At 44.4% G+C, this 18927-nt stretch overlaps 2 protein-coding genes across 6 annotated transcripts in view; one reads left to right on the forward strand and one right to left on the reverse strand.

Annotated features, from left to right (window-relative positions):
• The window catches only part of Atg16 (Autophagy-related 16), a 397081-nt gene that overhangs the window by 179888 nt on the left and 198266 nt on the right, over positions 1-18927 (reverse strand). The window lies entirely within an intron of this gene.
• Positions 1-18927, forward strand: part of Neo (ZP and PAN domain-containing protein neyo) — an 87836-nt gene that overhangs the window by 36175 nt on the left and 32734 nt on the right. For both annotated transcript variants that reach the window (XM_083033332.1, XM_083033333.1), the window contains exon 3: positions 1745-1946. In XM_083033332.1, coding sequence (XP_082889458.1) covers positions 1745-1946 — 202 coding nt within the window. The remainder of the gene's footprint in view (positions 1-1744; positions 1947-18927) is intronic.

The raw sequence follows: 18927 nt of genomic DNA on the forward strand, positions 1-18927 counted from the left end.
TTTTGCTATGCGTATGCCGATTCCATGGTGAATTGCGCTCTGCGCTGATCGAAATAACGATTTCACGCTTTAATTGGAAAGAGGTCAGAGGTTACAAATCGTATCTCAAAGTGCAAAGGTTCGCGGTTATAATGCATGTGCGCTCGGGAGAAAATTTTTTCCTCCTTTAATCATGATCACTCTGTTATTATCCCCACTATTTTCTTTTTGCATCTGTGTGTTCCTTATATTTCTTACTTTAACAGATTTCAAAAGTATGAAAGAGCTATCAGGAAATGTGAAAAAGAGAGAATAGGCATAAGAAATGACATAGATGAGGTAGATTAAAAGTTAAACAAAGCATTTTGGAAAGTTCTATTGTATCTAAATATTTAAGATTCGATAATGTTTCATTATCGCATATAATATGGCAATATTATAAAGAACAAGTGATATATATCTATCTCTTCTGCGTGTGAACTAGTGAGCTCCGGAAGTGGGCATTCATGATCATAATGTGGCACGTACTGTCTCAGTCCACAATAAGTAACATCTTCCTACAATTTGAAGTTTCACGGGTAAGTCGACCGCGGTTGATCGCTGTAAAGAATCCATCTATGTCGTGGCCGCAACCTCGACCACAGTCTCGCGCAGTCGCCATTAAAAACAGGCAACGGCATTAGCTTGCACGGCCTCGCAAGGCGTGACCTGCTGATGGCAGGTAATTGAATATCTTTAGCGCCTCTTTGAAGATCGACGTGCCGCGTTTCGATTCGTCTCGCTTCAGAAAATCTCTCTTCATACATTCCCTCTCTTTTGCAATCTCTCAAGTATTCTTCATTACCTTAATGGCTTATTACGTCCCCTTCGAGTATTACGCAATTTTTCATCTTGTCTCTCACACACTAACGCATCCTTCTATTTTTATATATGTATATAAAACAAAATCTTATAAAATAAAGCATCGATATTCCTCTTTTAGCTAAACGACATAGTTTTGGATTTAAATTTTTACAAGTGCTGTAAAGTATATATTTAAAAAGAACATATCTGGATTCTTTAAAGTATTCCATTAAATTTTTATTATTATTTTCTCTTTCCTCTTTTATCTCTTTAGTCTTCTTCTCTTTCTCTCTCTTTTCTCTTTCTAACAACCCTAACTTCAACTGCAAGTTTTCCACGAGTCACGATCGAAGCTCCCGTCACATAGCGGAGATTAATTACGATTTAGCAAAGAGCGGATGACGTATGACGAGACGTGGGTGGAGTGCCTACTTTGTCGCTTATCGCAATGCGGGCCAATAACCTAGGAAGAACATGGTACCGCGCGCCGGCGAATGATAAACGCGCTGATCTATCAAAATTGTAGTCCAACCCGACAACGTCTATAGAATATCGAAATCACATGCATCGGACCTGAATGACATAACAGTGTATGCCACTTTGCTGATGACCTACACTTTATAAAACTCGGTTATCAAAATTAAATAAAGGATCTGCCGCACGTAATTTTTCAAACAAAACATGTTACATTTGATAAATGTATATGAAAAATGTCAACTTTCACACGATAATTTGGATTATAAATATTTTAATTTTATAAATATTTTAAACAGATTACATGGAGGATAGATAAAGTAACTTTATTAAAATCACTCGTACTATGTTGCGACAGTCTTTGAAATATTTTTAATATATCGTTATATGCCCCGAATCTCTTATTTTATAAGTAATTAATTTGGAATCATTTTCCTATCTGTTTCAGGCGCGCTATCGCAGTCCCAGTTTCCCGTATTCACGATTTACGCCCAGAAGAGTTGCCTGGCGGTGAAGCCGTGCGAGCGCGCTTGGTGCATCGATAGAGTCCAAGGATACCGTCTTCAGGGTCACGCACGCAGAACCATGACCGCTTCCTCGAGGCAACACTGCCTCGAGCTCTGCCTCGGCGAGCGAGACTTTCTGTGCCGGTGAGTACCCCGCGCAACGCGGAGCAATTTCCAACTTATATACGTAAGCGTAGAATAGTCCGATTGCTCGTTTTCCACCGATCTGCTTTTCTATCCGCTCCGTCGCGGATACCGTGTCTATGTGGAGCAAAAGGACGAACCGACTGACTCGTCGTAATATTCGTTGTGAATCGGTACGCGGAGGGAACGCCGGTTCGAGTAGCCTTCGAGGAGCGTACGCTCCAATGCATTTTCCACTTATTGGATTCTTGGACCAGCTAGACGACGTTACACCACGCTCCTATACACACTCGAGTGTTTCTCAGACGAGTGTTTCTCATGAACCGTACGCCCCAACATTTCATGCGAAAGAAAACGGCTAAGAATACGGTGAGGGGAAGAGTTGGACAGGGTCAAATCAGCCCGCACTAAAATTGCTCTGTTTTTGAGAAAAGTTTCCTCCATAATATAAGTAAGAATAAGATGCAGCATAATCTTAAAGTTTATTATACGGAATAATATTATAGAGAAAATCTCGTTAAAAGAAAGTAGGATATTCTATATATTCGCATGTGATATTTTTGGAAATAAATTAGCAGATGTGCACATACGGAATTAATTAAAGACGCAAAAGAAAACATTATTTAAATATTTCGTCGCATTATTGTGCGACAAGCACACAGTAATATAATAGTCAATAATTTTTCCTAGTATTATTAATTCTACGCGAAAAATATATAATCAATCGTATCATAAAATGATTATAGAAGAAATAATAATATTCATGTCAAATATGTTTATTCTCATAAATGCACGGTGTGATATATTATATTTCGCCACACTGACATTATTATGATAGGTCATTATAATAACAGCACATACAAAGATTTTAATCGTCGAAAAATTTGAATTTTTCTGGTCCATGTATTCGCGAAACTCGAATAATGAAAAAAATAATACATTATTAATGCGGATAATCTTTTCTCTCTTTATATTCATATCAAAATAAAATTCATCCTCGATGCCCTCGAGCATTTTACAATGGAATGATGTCGATTAATTTCAACCGCGCCTTGCAATCATATTTTAAAATTTATAGACAATTTCCGCGTGTGTAACGATCGGAGAAGTTGACATGGCATGGGACACTTTACTAGCTAACGAACTAGACATCGAAGCCAGTCGCTGTTTTACGAGTGTAGGCGCCGCTAATCCCGCAATTGACGAACGTGCCCTTGTTGCAGATCACTTGTATCGTATCGCGTTGATCTTATTTATCGTAATGCGTAACGGCGCGTAACCGGAATGCAATAATGCGTATCGCGGCGTCCTTATTGCGCGCGCGCTTATAAATAATGCAGTTCCGCGTGGACCTCGGATAGCGCGCGGTCTATGTATGCGCTTGGTGTGGTATCCGGAACGTAATGACCGATGCACTTTCATTACTTCCACAGCGAGCAAGAGAGAACAAGAGGTAGAGAAAAATGCTCGCGGGAGAAAAGAGATATAGAGTGGCACGCGAGAGTATCGCGTTACTTTACGGCACGATTATATTGCATTTTAATTGCTCCCTTTCATACGCGCCGCTATATGGCAAACTGTTCCGATCGTGTAATACGAACTCTATTCCTCGTATACAATACATTACATGTATATGAAAATCGTGTGAAAAGGGGATATCCCGTTTCAACGGGACGGGAGTGAACGGATGCGATATTCATGCGGTACCAATTATGCGGTGTTACGCTCTTCCGGTAAACAGATTTATTCTCGTACGTTAAAATTTGCGAATTTTGTCCCGCGCGTCAAACCTATTCGCGCACGCATTCATCTCGTATTCCCTTTGATACACAAGTTAAACGTATCGGATATTTCTCAATGCCGCATTCTTTCTAACTTGCGAGAATAAGGAAGAGGGAGAGAGAAGGGCGTTTTTATATGTGCATCGTTATTGCCAATTCTCTTTCTCTGATCGTTATCATAGGTTACAAGTAAGCATCTAGACAAGAATGATTTCTCTCGTGCCACGATCGACCGTTAGACACTTAAGAATTTTTCTCGCGAAAGTAATGATTATATCGATCCAAAGACTTTCTACGATTCACTATATGTTGATTTATATGCTAATCCGTACAACCCATCTATCAATTATAGCGCTGATCTATAATTACATTCATCTTTGAAATGCGCTTTTTACCACACATCGTAGTAAGTGTATTTTTACCTCGCTCTTCTTTGAATACGCCAAGCATTTCGAACAAGACACGTGCTTGCTCGAATGGACAATAGCAAGTCACGTAAAAAATGTACTTTTCTCCCTGTTTGACTTTAATTGAATTGAACAGGTTTTTATCGATTTTAGCATGTTCTTTTCTACATCGTACGCTATAAACTTTGTACATGTAAATCTTGCAACGCTTCTTTCTCACATTCGTTATTAAAAGAGCGCTACTCCCATCAATTTTCTACGGCGATGCCGCGGCGACATAAATGATATTGGATTGGTTAGTTGTGGGAAACCAAGTGTCAAGGTATCAGATACTTTTCATTGACCAAGTATGCGGAAGAACGACGGGTCAGCGCGTCTTCCGATTTCGATAAAGCTCGGTGTTGCAGCGCGCGTTTATGCGGTATCACGCCGACGCGTCAAGGTTCGCGTCCGTGAGGCCGAGCGTGCCGGGTGAATGTGCACGTGCACACTTTGAAAGCCTCCAAAGCGAAAGGTCTCTGCCAGTTGGTCTCTCGCGGGCGACCCCAAGAGCTGGCCCCCGGTCGGCTGCGACCCGAGACAAGGTCGAGAGGTCCTTGGCCAGGCGGAACCGTATCAAAAGTGGCATGGCTACGCTTTTTGAGGCCCCCGGTGTTTGAGGAAACCGTGGAAAAGAGAGCACCGGCGTGAATATATGCATGAGCGACCCAACTGCTGAAGCAAATTTCCTGAACAAGCGCGCCACCCGGGCTGCAGGCGTAATCCGCTTTAATCTTCTTCTCGAAGAAATGGAACGGCGTGAAAAGAAAAGGAGAAACAGCTAAGAACTAAAAATTACTATTCTCCGCTTCCGTCGTTCTCAATTTTCGCCCTACGCGCGATTTCCGGGCGAAAAAATATCACTACCTATATAATTGCGGTTACGCCCTTTTAATCCGATTCGATATGCGAGGAGGGTGCTCGGCTAAAACGAGCAACGCACTCGCCACGCGGAATTCGGTCAAATAATTAGCGTTAATTTATTTCGGGACAATTTATTGTGAGAGTTGGATGCAACGTTAATATTAATTGGCATTGCAAATTGAATAGGGAGAATAATAATTATTTCATATACGCTCGTTCCAGGGGAGACTGTTTAATCGTGAACATCCGTATTCATAAACGCTATGAAATAATTCGGTACGAGAACTCGCGCGCGGTGATATCGACTAGAATTATATAAATCGAGCCGGTATCGAGGCGAAGCGATCGACAGAAACGTGCCCAGGTCCCGGTCGCGGCAAAGAGAAACAACAATGAAACATTTATTCACGGGCGAGATAATGCACGGATTCAGAGATCATTGCGAGCGAAGAGTATGTATACACAGGTCGTACACATCTTTAGAGCTCGCATAATCTCTCTCTCTCTTTCTCTACTCTAACCCCGGGCTAACCCTGGGAGGTCAATGGTGTGTATAGCGGTAGAAAACATTTAGGAAATTACGTAAATGCACACTCTGTCGTTCGGGAAAAGTTCGGAGCGGAATGGAACGGCGAATGGAAGAAGGCGAATGCCGGGAGAAGAAAAAGAAGAAGAAGAAGAAGAAGAGAGGAGGGTGACCCCGGCGCTTCGACATCAACGCGGAAGAAATCCGCGGGAAGGAAGTTGGCTGTTTCATTAAATGTAGATAAATCTCTGCAGCTGCGCATCCTCCGTCGGCGCGCGCCCAACTGCAATTGTTTGCTCTCTGTACCGCTCACCGCTCGCGGATAATCAAGAGAAACCCGCGGCGCATTATGTTATTGCGCAACAATGCGCGCGTGTGATCTCGAAGGTCGGAGCAGACGCTCTGTCGTGACGCTCCGGTTGTCTCGCACGAAGGGTAGAGGCCCTTCGCGCTACTCGCTAAAGAAGAGCGCCGATGAAGATTGCATTAACATTCCATGGGAACGGTATTTCCTCCGGTGTACAATCGCCTGATTAGACATTGTCGACGCGCGGAATTCTTTCGCGGGAACACTCCGATTTCCAACACGAAGGCGCCTGCGAACGCGGGAAGATCCCTGCTAACGCTCAAACTATAACGAGATTATTGAGATTTATTACGTTGCTACTTAAGATTACGCCCCACGTTAATAACAGCTGATATGATTCATTTTCTAATTACGTTTCACACATTAGCAAAAATCATTAACGGATTCTGTTTCTCCAAGAGATTTTCTTCGTTTTACACTTTTATAATTTTTTTTTTTTTTTTTTTTTTTTTCAATATTATTTATTTGTTTCAACAAGTTATTTCAAAGCTGATTTCTCTATAGTTTTCCTCATTATATGGAAATTTATTTCTTCTATAAAATTAGCGGGGACTGAAGAAACTTTTGAAAGTTGACCGAAGGACGAAAAAGACGCGATCGAAGGTCCATCGCGGAAACAGATGTATTTCTTTTGTCCCATGCATTGTTGATTTGTTGCGAACAAATAGTAAAGACTGAGCGCATCTCGAGTGATGTGCTCTAGATGAGCGTCGGAGAGAACTTGGTTCGAGAATAGCACGCGGCAGAGAATAGAAATAAGGAGAATGAGAGAAGATAGAGGAGGAAGAAGGAGGCTGAGAGAGCGTTGTGCACGCTTACGACCATCGGGACTGGTCGGGCGATCGATCAAACGCGAATCGGTCGTTCGAGAATCGTTCTGCTGCTACAGGGGGCTCGAACCTGGGCGATGGCTGTTCACGAGAGATAGATTATTACTGCCGGTACGTTGGTATCGGCGTTCTCCTTGTTACCGGATAATGAGTTTATTGTTTAAGAATCACGCCGGAGTTACATGTGCTGCAATCAATTACAATAATGTAATATAATCGTAGCAAGGTTCCGTGGCGCGCTGTGTATAATGAGGTCTCTTCTCCCTAATGAGAGTATTGGCTCACAAGATGTGCTGCCCTGCGCTCATTCTAGGCACGTACACACGTACCGGCATATATATTCGAGTAACGCACGGTATAAGTACGGTAAGATGCACGTACGATATAGCATATCTAGTGGATGTACCCACATGCCTTCTGCACACGCGTGCGTGCATAAGGCGAGGCGAAATGAAAGAGTAGAGAGCGAGAGAGCGGAAACATTCGCGCGCGCCAACTTTCGCGTATGCGGGTGCGAGTTGTAAATCTCGGGGAAAAAGTTTAGTCAAGTACCTCGCGAGCTACGCGTAGATAAAAACTTGCGCGAAAAGTTCGCGACGAAAAATTCGAATCTTACGTCTCTCGACGGCGGCGGGCCGGGTGGTACCCGGAAATCATTAATCTAACGCGTCACATCGGACATGGCTTGAACGAAGAATCTCGGAAATAGCAGACACGAAATTCCTTTTATCTCGGGGGTTAACTCGGCGATCCGAGAATTCAGACAATTTGCATTGCTGATAATAATTGTAGGAAGCTTTCTTATTCTCTACTTCACGCCTCGACGTGAATCCGCGCGCGATCGCGGATCTCGGACGCCTTTTTTTTTAAGTAGATATTGATATTCGCTGACATTATTATTCTCCTCCCCGTAAAATCCCCCGGGTTTGCACTTTGTTCGCTCTTCGACACTTCTCCCTCGCGCGTTCGAATCGAATTCTACAAATGAACGAGTGCGAGAGCCGAAGCTGGCGAGAATAAAGAGCACTTACGCATCGTGACTGCGCCCAAGTGCCGAGAGAGCGGCAAACTTTCTGCAAAAAAAATTAACGTTTTGAAACGGAACGACGTCGAGGACACTACGGCGTGAATGAGAGTTTGGCTCCGGCTTTTATCCCCGCAAAGTTGAATATCGCGGACAGGGATTCGCCGGGCAGGAGCGGTCTAGGCAAGAGAAGAGAACTTGCGTGGAATGCAAGCTGGGAAATGGCCGTGGCAACCCGAGTATTTTTGGTACGAGAGAACGATGAAAACGCCACCACGCCCACTGTACTAATTGTGACATAATCAGGAAGAATGGCGTGAATTATGCAAATTTCCCGCGGTATAGTGTTTCTGTTTAAAACATTACACTTGAAAACTCACATTAAATCGCACACATAAATTTTGTGCAAGCTTAATTAGCGTTTGAAATTAGTGCGAGAAGATGGACTAAAATAGACAGAAATGCAGTAAGCTTCGAATACACAATTGTTTAAATATCAAAACTATTAATTTAAATTTATCCACCATTGTTTTTTATATGCATTAAAAATTGATCTCTATTCAAACAAACTATTGTTTCTATTTGAATATTTTATATTTTGCATTTTAGTGCTGATTTTCTTTAAAATAACTACTAAAAATATCTAGTTATATTAATATATATATCAAAACTATATATAATCGACAATATTAAATTGAAGTAAAATACATTAAATTAGCTTAAATTTGCGTAGTTATAAATTATTCATCGCACAATGCATTGAATCTCATTTCTCTTAATCTTACACGGACTCTTTGGCACATTGAGTATTATTATTCTCTCGGTACTACTTCTCTACTACAAAAAAAATCTGATCCCTCTTGCGCTGCACGCTTAGCTATGCACTTAACTTTAGGAACGCTGCCCGATGTAACACGTCCAATTATAAGTGCGAAATTCATTGTTGGAGAATCCAGGAGAATTCGACTCTCAGGCGTTTGAAAGACTGCCAACAGGCGAGATACGCGTTTCGGTAGAATGTACCGGCGAACTACTTAGAGCAGCAACAATCTCGAAGTCGAGATACTCCCACGAGAAATCTCCGTGGATCGTGCAGCGAAAAGAGCGTTGAAAGAAAGTAACCGCAAAAGGAACGAAGGGGACATCGACATGTCGAAGAAAACTGGAGCGAGGAAGAGGAAGTAATTTGGTGGAGTCCTCGACAATAGAAGCAGAGAGAGGGAGAAAAAACAATGTTTATATATAACTATGTAGATAAAGCTAAAGAGAGATGAGTAAAAAAAAAAAAAAAGAAAAAATATTTCATCGCGCCTATCGATATTAGACGCTATAGATCGTAAGAGAGCACAAAGTGGTAATTAAAATTATCATTTGATTTTAAACGGAAATATGTGTTTTTCTTGGTAATATATTTGAAAGAACAGTTTCGTTACCATGTACCGCTGCTTATTAGACGATATATACGCTAGCCATAAATCAGCGAAACACGCCATTTAATGTCGCATCACGGATTAACAATCGCAACTTGGTCTTCCCATTGTATTCGGCTTGTCACTCGACTGTACCTTGCGATGAACAGTAAATGGGCCCCTATAGTGTTCCATATCTCGGTAAGTACCGCAATCTGCTCCACAATTGCGGATAATCCTGGCGATTTGCTCGAATTCGGCGCGTCCTTAATTTTCGCGTGCAGTTAACCTCCAGCATTCGCACGTTTCTTCGCAATATTCCGCTGTGTAATTTTTGCTTCCCGTGAGTCGTTACATAAATAGCTGCGTGACTAGATACGGTCGCGAACTCGATTGCGTATTCGAGGAACGGAGGAACTTCAATGGCATCGCGCGATAAAAAGTCCGGTAACGAAGTTTGAAAGGACACGAATCGAATATGAAGAAAGTTCAAGATGGGTTAAATGAGGTGCGGCGAGCGAGAACAGCGCGTATGTGTGTGCGGAAAGGGCGGTGAAAGAGCGAGAACGGCGTTGCCGATGAAGAGTAAGCTTGATCCGAGCTTATAATGCGCAACAGCACTTCAACTTGGCATGCAACGAGCAATTATCATCACGCAGCTGAGTTAGAGATGCTCACGCATATGCGGTATACCACTTTCCGCAGTCGCTCGTCGCAATATGCATCTGGATGTGGGAAAATTATATAAAAAGATAGTCGAGAGAGAAAGAGAGAGAGAGACTTGTTACCGCATGAAATTCATACTTACTTGCATCGACAACTGAAAAAGTCACAACACGCTGACACGGTAATTGCGACGAGAAGAGGGACCGCGCCGAGTCGCCGGAAAAAGGCAAATTATTGCCGCATAGTTAAGAAACTGAAGACGCGTAACGAGCTATGCGATGCGGTTTTCAACGTGTCGAGATTTTTCGCGACGAAATAGGTAATATATGTAGGATAGGATGGAATGTATTAAGAAGAAAACGGACGTCGGCTGAAGCGACATGTGCATATAGTCGTATTACATACACACATAGTATAAATAGTTAAATAAAATTAATAAAGGTAAAACGACTGAGAGAGCTTTAAACAAGATGGATTTTGGCGTGGAGGCATCGTTAAAAGCGTGGAACACGAAGACGCGCGAGTAAGTTATCCGCGCATCGGTAGGTTGCAGGGATGCCAGAAAAAGCGTAGGATAAAGAAGAAGAGAAGGAACGGATAAAGCAGCCATCTCCCGCGTGGATAGCGTATCTCTCTGCGAAAAGGTTTTAACGCCGGCGAGCACAAAGCAATCAATCATCCGGCAAAGTTGTTTAATCCCAGCAATAACTTGCGCCACGCCAACATATCGTGCTATGAGACCAGCGTAAGCAGCGACTTGTTATCGGCGAAAAAGACCTCACGCAAGAAAATTATAAGTTTTGCGGAAACCACATGTGGAACATTTATTTGGATACGCGAATACGATTCCGTTCATATCCGATCCAAGTAGAAAAATTCGCGAATAATACGAATCACGGTTCGCCTCTTCTTCGACACATCGATAATAAATAAATGTCGTGATAAAAATTTTCTTAGCGGGCAAAAGTCCGCGAAGTCTTACGATTTTACGCGTACAATTAATTATATATATTATCGACATTCTCTTCGCTGTAACTTTCTTCGAGTAATATCCTTTTTACGCACGAATACATTCTATATATAATATTCGCGGACGTTGATAATAGCCAAGTGCCTACGTTGGCGGATCGTCGAATCATCGTTACCGCAGGGTTACGTTTTCCCGTATACAGTCGTTCTCCATTACGCCTCGGCGAGTTACGCCAGCGGAACGCCTATGAAATCGTTCGAATACCGCATGCCGGTAGTGGCTCGACGCTTGGTCGCTCGCGCGCGCACACTTGCGCGTGTACAATATCGCAAACGGCACCCTAACGGCAGTTCCCGAAGGAAGGTAGAAGGAAGAAGAAGATCTCTAAGCCCAATATGCCTAATTAAATCCGTTGGCGCGATCACGAAGCGTGACATATACGAGCAATCATTCCGGCCTGTTGTGATCTCGGTTGCTCGCGCGCGCGATGCATCTGCCCTTGAACCATCCTTTTCCGGCTGATGCATCCTCCCCGGGAGAGATCGTTTCGTCGACGATGTTTCTCCGCGTCTCTCCTTTTCACATTCAGCTTCCTCGACATTCGTTTTACCGTTGGACACACACGCTCTCAGCCGGGGGGAAAAGCCTCCTGTGGGTCCGCGTCGAGTATTATCGCGAAACCGCAAGGGGTATTTTTCCCAGTCGCGCCAAGTACGCAGCTGCGTTGCGCGGTTCCGCACGGGCACATGCGTAATTACGCGCGGACGAACCATCCTCTCTAAAAGCGCGCGTCCTCGAGATTCTCCTGCGCCGACCACCGACCTGTACCCAGGCGCTCGCAGGTATATCATCGCATGAACCAGCGGGTACTGAAATGAACCGGAACGTGTCAGTTCGTTCAGTTGGAGCGAGCCGGCGAAAGAGCGAATGATTAGGAAAGACAGAGAGAGGGAAAGCGGAATCTGACGCGTACACGCGGCTGGATAATCGTCTGGACGCTGCGGTCCGGTATTGCTCTCTCGGCCTCCGAGGTTAAATTGCGATCAAGGGCTTAACGGTGATTCCCAAGGCCGGTACGAAGTACGTGACTGATTTCTACGATTTATTCGCGTTCGTCCCGCACGTATTATCGATTCCATCCGGCGAATTCTGTCCGCTTCACGTGCGTTCCGTCGCGTCGCACGTGGAAGGACGCCGGCGGAGACTTGGAGGTCGGATTCGTGCAGCCTCGTTCTCCTGTAGAAACTCTCAAATGGCTCTCTCTCGCCACGTCGTACTGTCCGCGCTACGAAATTGAAGCGGGGATTAACTTTACTATCCGACTGGGAAAAGAGACTTTTACTGGGGGGGAACGGACGATATTGGCGACAAGGAGTATTCGCCTCGATTGCTGCTCCACTCGTCGACATAATTTAACGAAGGATCTTTGAGATTTCTCCGTGTGCTTGGGAAATACGTGAGCTACAGAATTACCCTTTATTCCTCTAATCTAATATGTATTCTGTGATAATGCGCTGTGCTGCATTACTTTAATCCGGAATTGACATTTAAAATGTTTAAGATAAAGCAGTTTGATCCTGAAAAGCTTTATGAATATTTAATGCAATATGCATTTAGTTGTACATGATAAATTTTTACTTAATGTCTGACAATTTTATTTCAACGTTCTCATTTATTATCAATTTAAAAATACTCATTTATTACTAATTTATCCGAATAATTACGTATATTAAATATTTGAATACATATCATATTTATTGTGATAAGAAAAGAAATATGCGTAGTAAAAGATGCGAAAACATCTCATAATTTACAATATTATTATCATATTTCTCACTTGGTATACATACAGTAATAAATGCTAAGAAAAACTTTTAGCGTAAGATCAATCAGGTTTTTGTACGTGCAAAATAGGATAACTGGATGAATCGTGTTTTGAGGCATAGTTCTTGCCGAGTTTTACTGTCATTAGAAAGCGAAAGCGTTACTGTCAGTCTGTCCACTACCACATTCCATAAGCTGATGTTTATGAACATACTCGAAGATTATGTACGCGATCCATCATCGTTTGTTAGCAGCTATAAATCACGCCCGATATATAGAGCCCGAGATATCGTCGCGGTCAAGGTTTAGCAAATAGAGGAACTTTTTCAACGAAACGCAGTCAATATTTTTTCCCGAGCGCGATACGCGTTCATCGGGATTACCATTAAACATTAGCATTCATCGATTCGCAGATTGGCGACCGTCCATCGCAATTTTGCCTCGGTCTAACGGAATGTTTCGCACCATTTGCCGGAGGAAATTTATTTCACGGCGGCGTAATAGCATCGGGAATTCGCCGTATTTAAACGCGGCACCTCGCTGCGCGATGATCTCGTCCTTACCGCGATTGCGGATAGGGTACTTAAGAGGCCAGGGAACCGCCGCGCGAAATTAACGGCACCGGCCGCTCGCATAATCCAACGGACGAGTAACGGCGCTAGTGTGGCAATTAGCCCGCGGAAAACACACAGTCAAACGAACGGAGGAATATTCCTGCGTGGTATATACGTAAGCCATGCCGACGAGATTGCGCGACCGAGGTGGAACCGTAATGCGAGAGACGGCGGGAGGAGGAAGTAAGCACCTCGCACACCCTCTCGATACACAACGACACCGTTACCCACGACGATACTCGCCATTGTACGCGACCTACCGTACGAAATGTCGTAACGAAACTTACAGATACATGCGCACAACCGGGTTTCACGCATACGCTCGTCTGCACCGTGGGTCACCGTAAATACGTACACACACACACATACACACACGACATGCAAGGTCGGCGATCGGCGGTAACAGTAATCCTTGACTTTACGAGTCGTTCGAGTCGCGACGCGAGAGAGAAGAAAGGACCGAATACCGTAAATTCTTTTTCCATCTATTCCTCCTTTCTCTTCCCTATCCGCCCTGGCCTACGTCATACTGTCGCATACCAGAAGTCCACTCGTATCCGTTCACACTCGTTAATCCCGTTGCCCTCGACCGTGTCGCGCGCACGGTATTCGCGCCATCCGCGATCGTCGCCGATAACGATAGCGGCCGCAGTATCGGCGATGGCTATCGCCGAGTGTCATCGCGATCATCGCCATATATTCGCGATGCATCACGAGCGGCGTGCGGTTCGCCGACCGAACAAGTACCCGACTCTCTGTCCCACTTTCGGAACGTGCGCTCGCCGTATATCTCGTTAGACAGCCACCCACGTGGTCCGAAATAACCCGTTCTAGTAGTATGCTGGATGCTGATGCAAAGCAGCGAGCGAAGCAGGGGAATAACCAAGGAGAGATAGAGAGAGAGAGAGAGAGAGGGAGAGAAGAGAAGGCCCCATCATGGTAAGCGGCGAGCACATGCCTGTCCGATCCGACATAGCCGCTGAGTACAAGGTGGCATTGGGGATACAGCCGGTCCCTCGATCGCGGTCGGCCGATAGCCGCCGCATGACAAGCCCAAGGGATGTACGTAAACGGCTGAACCTACCTACCGACCTCTCTACTCGGGACGATGCAAGGAGCCTCTTGTCCGTTGTGTCTGGCCGCATTCCCTCATTCTACTATCCCGCTCTCGCTCTCTCTGTCTACATCTCCCTCTCTTGCTTTGTATGAATATGTACATAGCATGAATGTGTCTCCTCTCCTTGCACATCTCTCTCTCTCTCTCTCTCTCTCTCTCTCTCTCTCTCTCTCTCATCGCTCTATGTTACGCTCTTAACTGGATTCGGTCGATAGCCTACATTCCATGCTTGCCTTGATACCCACTATCAGTTCGATGGTAGAGTACACACAGTGCCCAAGTACGAATAATCGGAAGACGTAGGCGTCGGTAGCTCAACTCGGTCGACTCGCATGATCGGTTTGTTGCGCAGATGGTTCGTTTCGCGAGACAGCGCGGACATGCAAAGTGGCATGGATCTCCTCTCTCGGCCTCCTTCGGAGGGAGACGACGCGGGCGAGAACGAGGACGAGAATGAGATAGACAGGAACGGCACGGAACGACAGTCTAGACCGTACGAGACGATATCGTTTGACCGACCGGCCGCTTGATTAGCGATTCGCTGCAACGCAAACGAAGAAGGGAAGACCGGTACTATCGTGACGACGACGCTACGTCGTAAATATGTCACTAGCAATCGTCGTATATCGCTGCTGCGCTACTGTCTGTCCGATATTCCCTCCGACACGAATACTTGGCCTTTTCGTCCTGTCGTCCTGGTATCGACTTCGCCAAGTTCGATTAGTATTCAAAAATATGCCGTTGCATCGCGCTCGACGATCGCAAAAGAAATACAGAGAGAGAAAGAGAGAAAAAGCAATTACGAGTAAATGCACTTACTGCATATGCGTGTAAATATTCTGTTAATTCTTTCGCGGATAAATTGTAATTAATAAACAAGAATATTAATTTACCAATTTTCATTAATCGTTTCGTGCGGCATACGTTAGCACATTAAGTGCGCTTAGTAATTGGCTCGAATGAGTATCGAAGAAATTAAATTATTCTTGTCAGAAAGAAATACATCGCAAAAAAAAAAAAAAAAAAAACTTGATTAATACTAAAATATTTCCATATCTCATTCTCACGTGTGTGAGTACGTTACGAATAATGCACATTAATATCCTGCGAACTAAGTAGCAAATTCTCTCTCATTCCCATCTTGTCGTCTCGCCATCGGATTATGATGAATAATACACCATCACCTTCGCTATGCATGGCGGGCGAATTAAGTAGCCAATATGCATGCTCGTATAGATTCACGTGTGCACAGTCATGCGTTGAGAATAAACGAACCACGTTATTTGTGGAGCGGAAGTACCTCGCAATGATTTTCCGTGAAATAGATGCAAGTCATAAATACACACACACACACCTACATATACATATACGCATATTGGAAATTATGAATACAAATAGCATAAATGACAATGTATCCCATTAGAAATCAAGCATGATCGAGCTCGCCCCCTCGTCTTTGCGCCCCGCGTCGCAATCCTATTCATTCGATACGATCATTCACCGGAGCCAGTTTTGTGTTGTGGCATTTTCCTCTCTTTGTTTCTACCTGGTACTTCCATGGGATATCGCGCGGCGATACGTATGAGTAACAAGAATTAATATCCCGCGGTCCCCGTAGGGGAGAGAGCGTTCACTCTTTTGCCCTGTCCGCTCCTCTTTCTCTTTCTCTTTCTCTCGACGTCGTCCCATAATAAATATATCTTCCCTCTTCTTATTCTACTTCCTTTCCTATCTTCGAGCGAGTGCACGCGCGTCCGATTCTCGCGGGTGTGCTCGCGTGCACGTATATATACGCGCAGGGGTAACGACACTAAAGGAAATTTGTAATGAAACGTACAAGACATAATAGCGAATGGCGCAGGAGGCCGGGGGAAGCCACCGAAGCGATTTATCACGAACGCGATGTGATCGGGGCTCGCTTCTAGCACTCGGACGTTAATAACGCCGGCTGCGAATCACGAAGAGCTCTATCCGCCGCCTCCTCCTCTTTTCTCCGCCGTGTCTACTCCGATGCATACCTAATAAAGCGGCAGGCCGCATCGGCCTGACGCTCTATCGGCATCGCCTTTTCCGTACAATCGCATAAGAAGCGCACGACGACAGCGACAACAAAGACGGCGACGACATGCCTCGATGAGGGCGAGGAAAAAGCGCGACAAGGTCGCGCGACACGCGATTTTGCTCCGATCTGGAATTCGAAAGGGAGTGCCGATGCGCGATCGGAAGTTTCTCCTCGTGGAAAAATGAAACGCGCCTCGCGGTCTTCCGATTCAGATGAGTGCCGATAATTATCGTTGCGTCCGCGCGGAATAACTGGTTTTCCTTACGAGGATGACTGAAAACACGCTGTTATGCACGACGGTTAAGTCAAATGACATAAGAATTAGTCTCTTTTCCTCTTTTCTCACAATTATGTTAAATTCACTATTATTTCAATATTTAATGTATGCGGAAAATAAAAGTTGACACGAACAACAAGGTGCTATTATTATTTATCACGTTATCTGACGTTGAGTACAATTTGAAAGAGAAAAGATACTAAGAGATGATTTGAAAGAGCACCTTTCAAGCTTTCTTTGAACATGTCTCTCCGAGGGCGTTTACCCTTCCCAAAGGCTATTTCTACGGTCAGCAGAAAATGCGATTGTTCCCGCGCGACGCGTCCTAATCGTATATTGTCCCGGAAAGAGCGGCGAGGTGTAAGCTTCTCTCTCGAACGTACTTTCCTTAAGGTCAGATCAGAGAGATACGTAATAGAGTAGCTTTCTTCTCTCGGATGTACATTCGGAGGGACACCAGCACACGCGGGCATGTCCACTGCAAAAGTTCGTGTCCGGTATTCGTAGCAGCGGTTTCTACATCGCGGTACGAGATACGTGTACTAGCGACCGAGTTAGTGGTGGTGTCGATGGAGGTCCGGAACTGTACGGACGGATGTATCCTGCCAGGGCTAGATAGCTCCGTCACGGCTGAGAAGAAGTTGGTTGAAAGAGAGGAAGAGGACATTTGCGGAGAAAGAAAAGGAGGGAAGAAGAGAAAGCGCGAGAAAAAGAGGCTAATGCCGAAGCCGATGCTGGCGAAACGATGGTATGTGTAACAATCTCGTGATTGCCGTACCGCTGCTAGGTTCGACGCTCAAGATCTCTTCCTCTTCCTCTCTTCTCCTTTGTCTAGTTTCGCACTCGCAGCGGTTGCCTATACCTCGCGCAGTTTCGTGTCGATCTGTTGCAGAACGCGAGAGAGAAAGAGAGGATATCGCAGAGGTAGGAAAGGGTACAGCTGGTTAACGGAGGGTCCGGAAGTGGATAGAAAAGATCCGAGACGGTGTATATCGCGCGATGTGAGGTAGACGTTTGATGTAAAAATAAGAAAAAAAAATTAGCCGGGCGAGGGAATGCGACGGAACGGAGCAAAAGAATCGAATCGGACCAGCTCGCCAGCTTGGCTGCCCAGACAGCCTATTGAGAGTTCGAGTCTCGCTCAACGAGTTGGCAAACTGTTCGTAATGCTGCTCTCGTTGTGCGTTGCCGTGTATATGTAGCTCTGAACCTCTGAGATATAACGAAAAAGGAAAGCGAGAGATACGGCGATTTAGGAAGAGAGAGAAAGACATGAAGCATTGCATTTCCAGCCCTCTCTTGTAACTTTTATGATCCGCGTAAAGCAGCGATTTTCACTGGTTCCGCTCGCATCGGTTCCGACCTCTCCTCTTTGCCTTTCTCCTGCTTTTTTTTCCACTTTCTTACTCTCTCTTTCTTCCTAACTGGCTCGCATTCTCTTTCTCTTCTACCTTTTGCTACTCGTTCTGCTGTGTGCAACATTCATTCAATTAGCTCGTCTTTCTTTACTAACGCGAACTGATTCGTATGGTTGATTTCTACCGTATAATTATGTAATATACTTGATGGTACAATACATAAAAGAAAAAGGTATTAATATTACAGAATAATTAATAAGTACAGAGAAATTTTACATTATGACTTTATATCGTCTAAAAAAAAGAAATTAGCTTCAATTATTTAATTAATCTTTATATTCTCCGAATGAGAGCGTAATTATCATTTGCAATAAAGCCCTGAGGTAAAATTAAATTAGTTCTTAACTTGACCAACAAATCGTTTAATGGAAACTCGCAATTGCAATCTCGGAAACTCTTGGAATCGTCTCGGATATATACATACATCGAAAGCTACGGTTCAGGTTATCCTAACTCTGTCCCCATTTCCTGTGGACTTTACGATTCCGCTTGGCTTCGCGTGCCGAGCAAGAAAAATGTCACGGAAACGATCGAGGTGCGTCACGCTCTGTTCGATACGAAGGTAGCCGTGAAATTGGGGATTTAAGTACGGAAAGCGTGATTCGCATTGTCGCCTCCCCCTCCACTGTACAAGACTTTAATTGAGTCGAGCTTTTTACCATTAGCATAAAAGATTTGCTTATCCTGCCCGGCGTTTTAGCAAAACGAGGAAAAAAGAACGCGAAAATTAAGAAAAGCATTACTATGCTCTTTAACGGCCTCCAACACATACCATCGAGTTATTTC

This window comes from Prenolepis imparis, unplaced genomic scaffold (assembly GCF_030444845.1).
Source record: "Prenolepis imparis isolate NDT839.2.m4 unplaced genomic scaffold, iyPreImpa1.0 SCAF_3, whole genome shotgun sequence".
Taxonomy (NCBI): domain Eukaryota; kingdom Metazoa; phylum Arthropoda; class Insecta; order Hymenoptera; family Formicidae; genus Prenolepis; species Prenolepis imparis.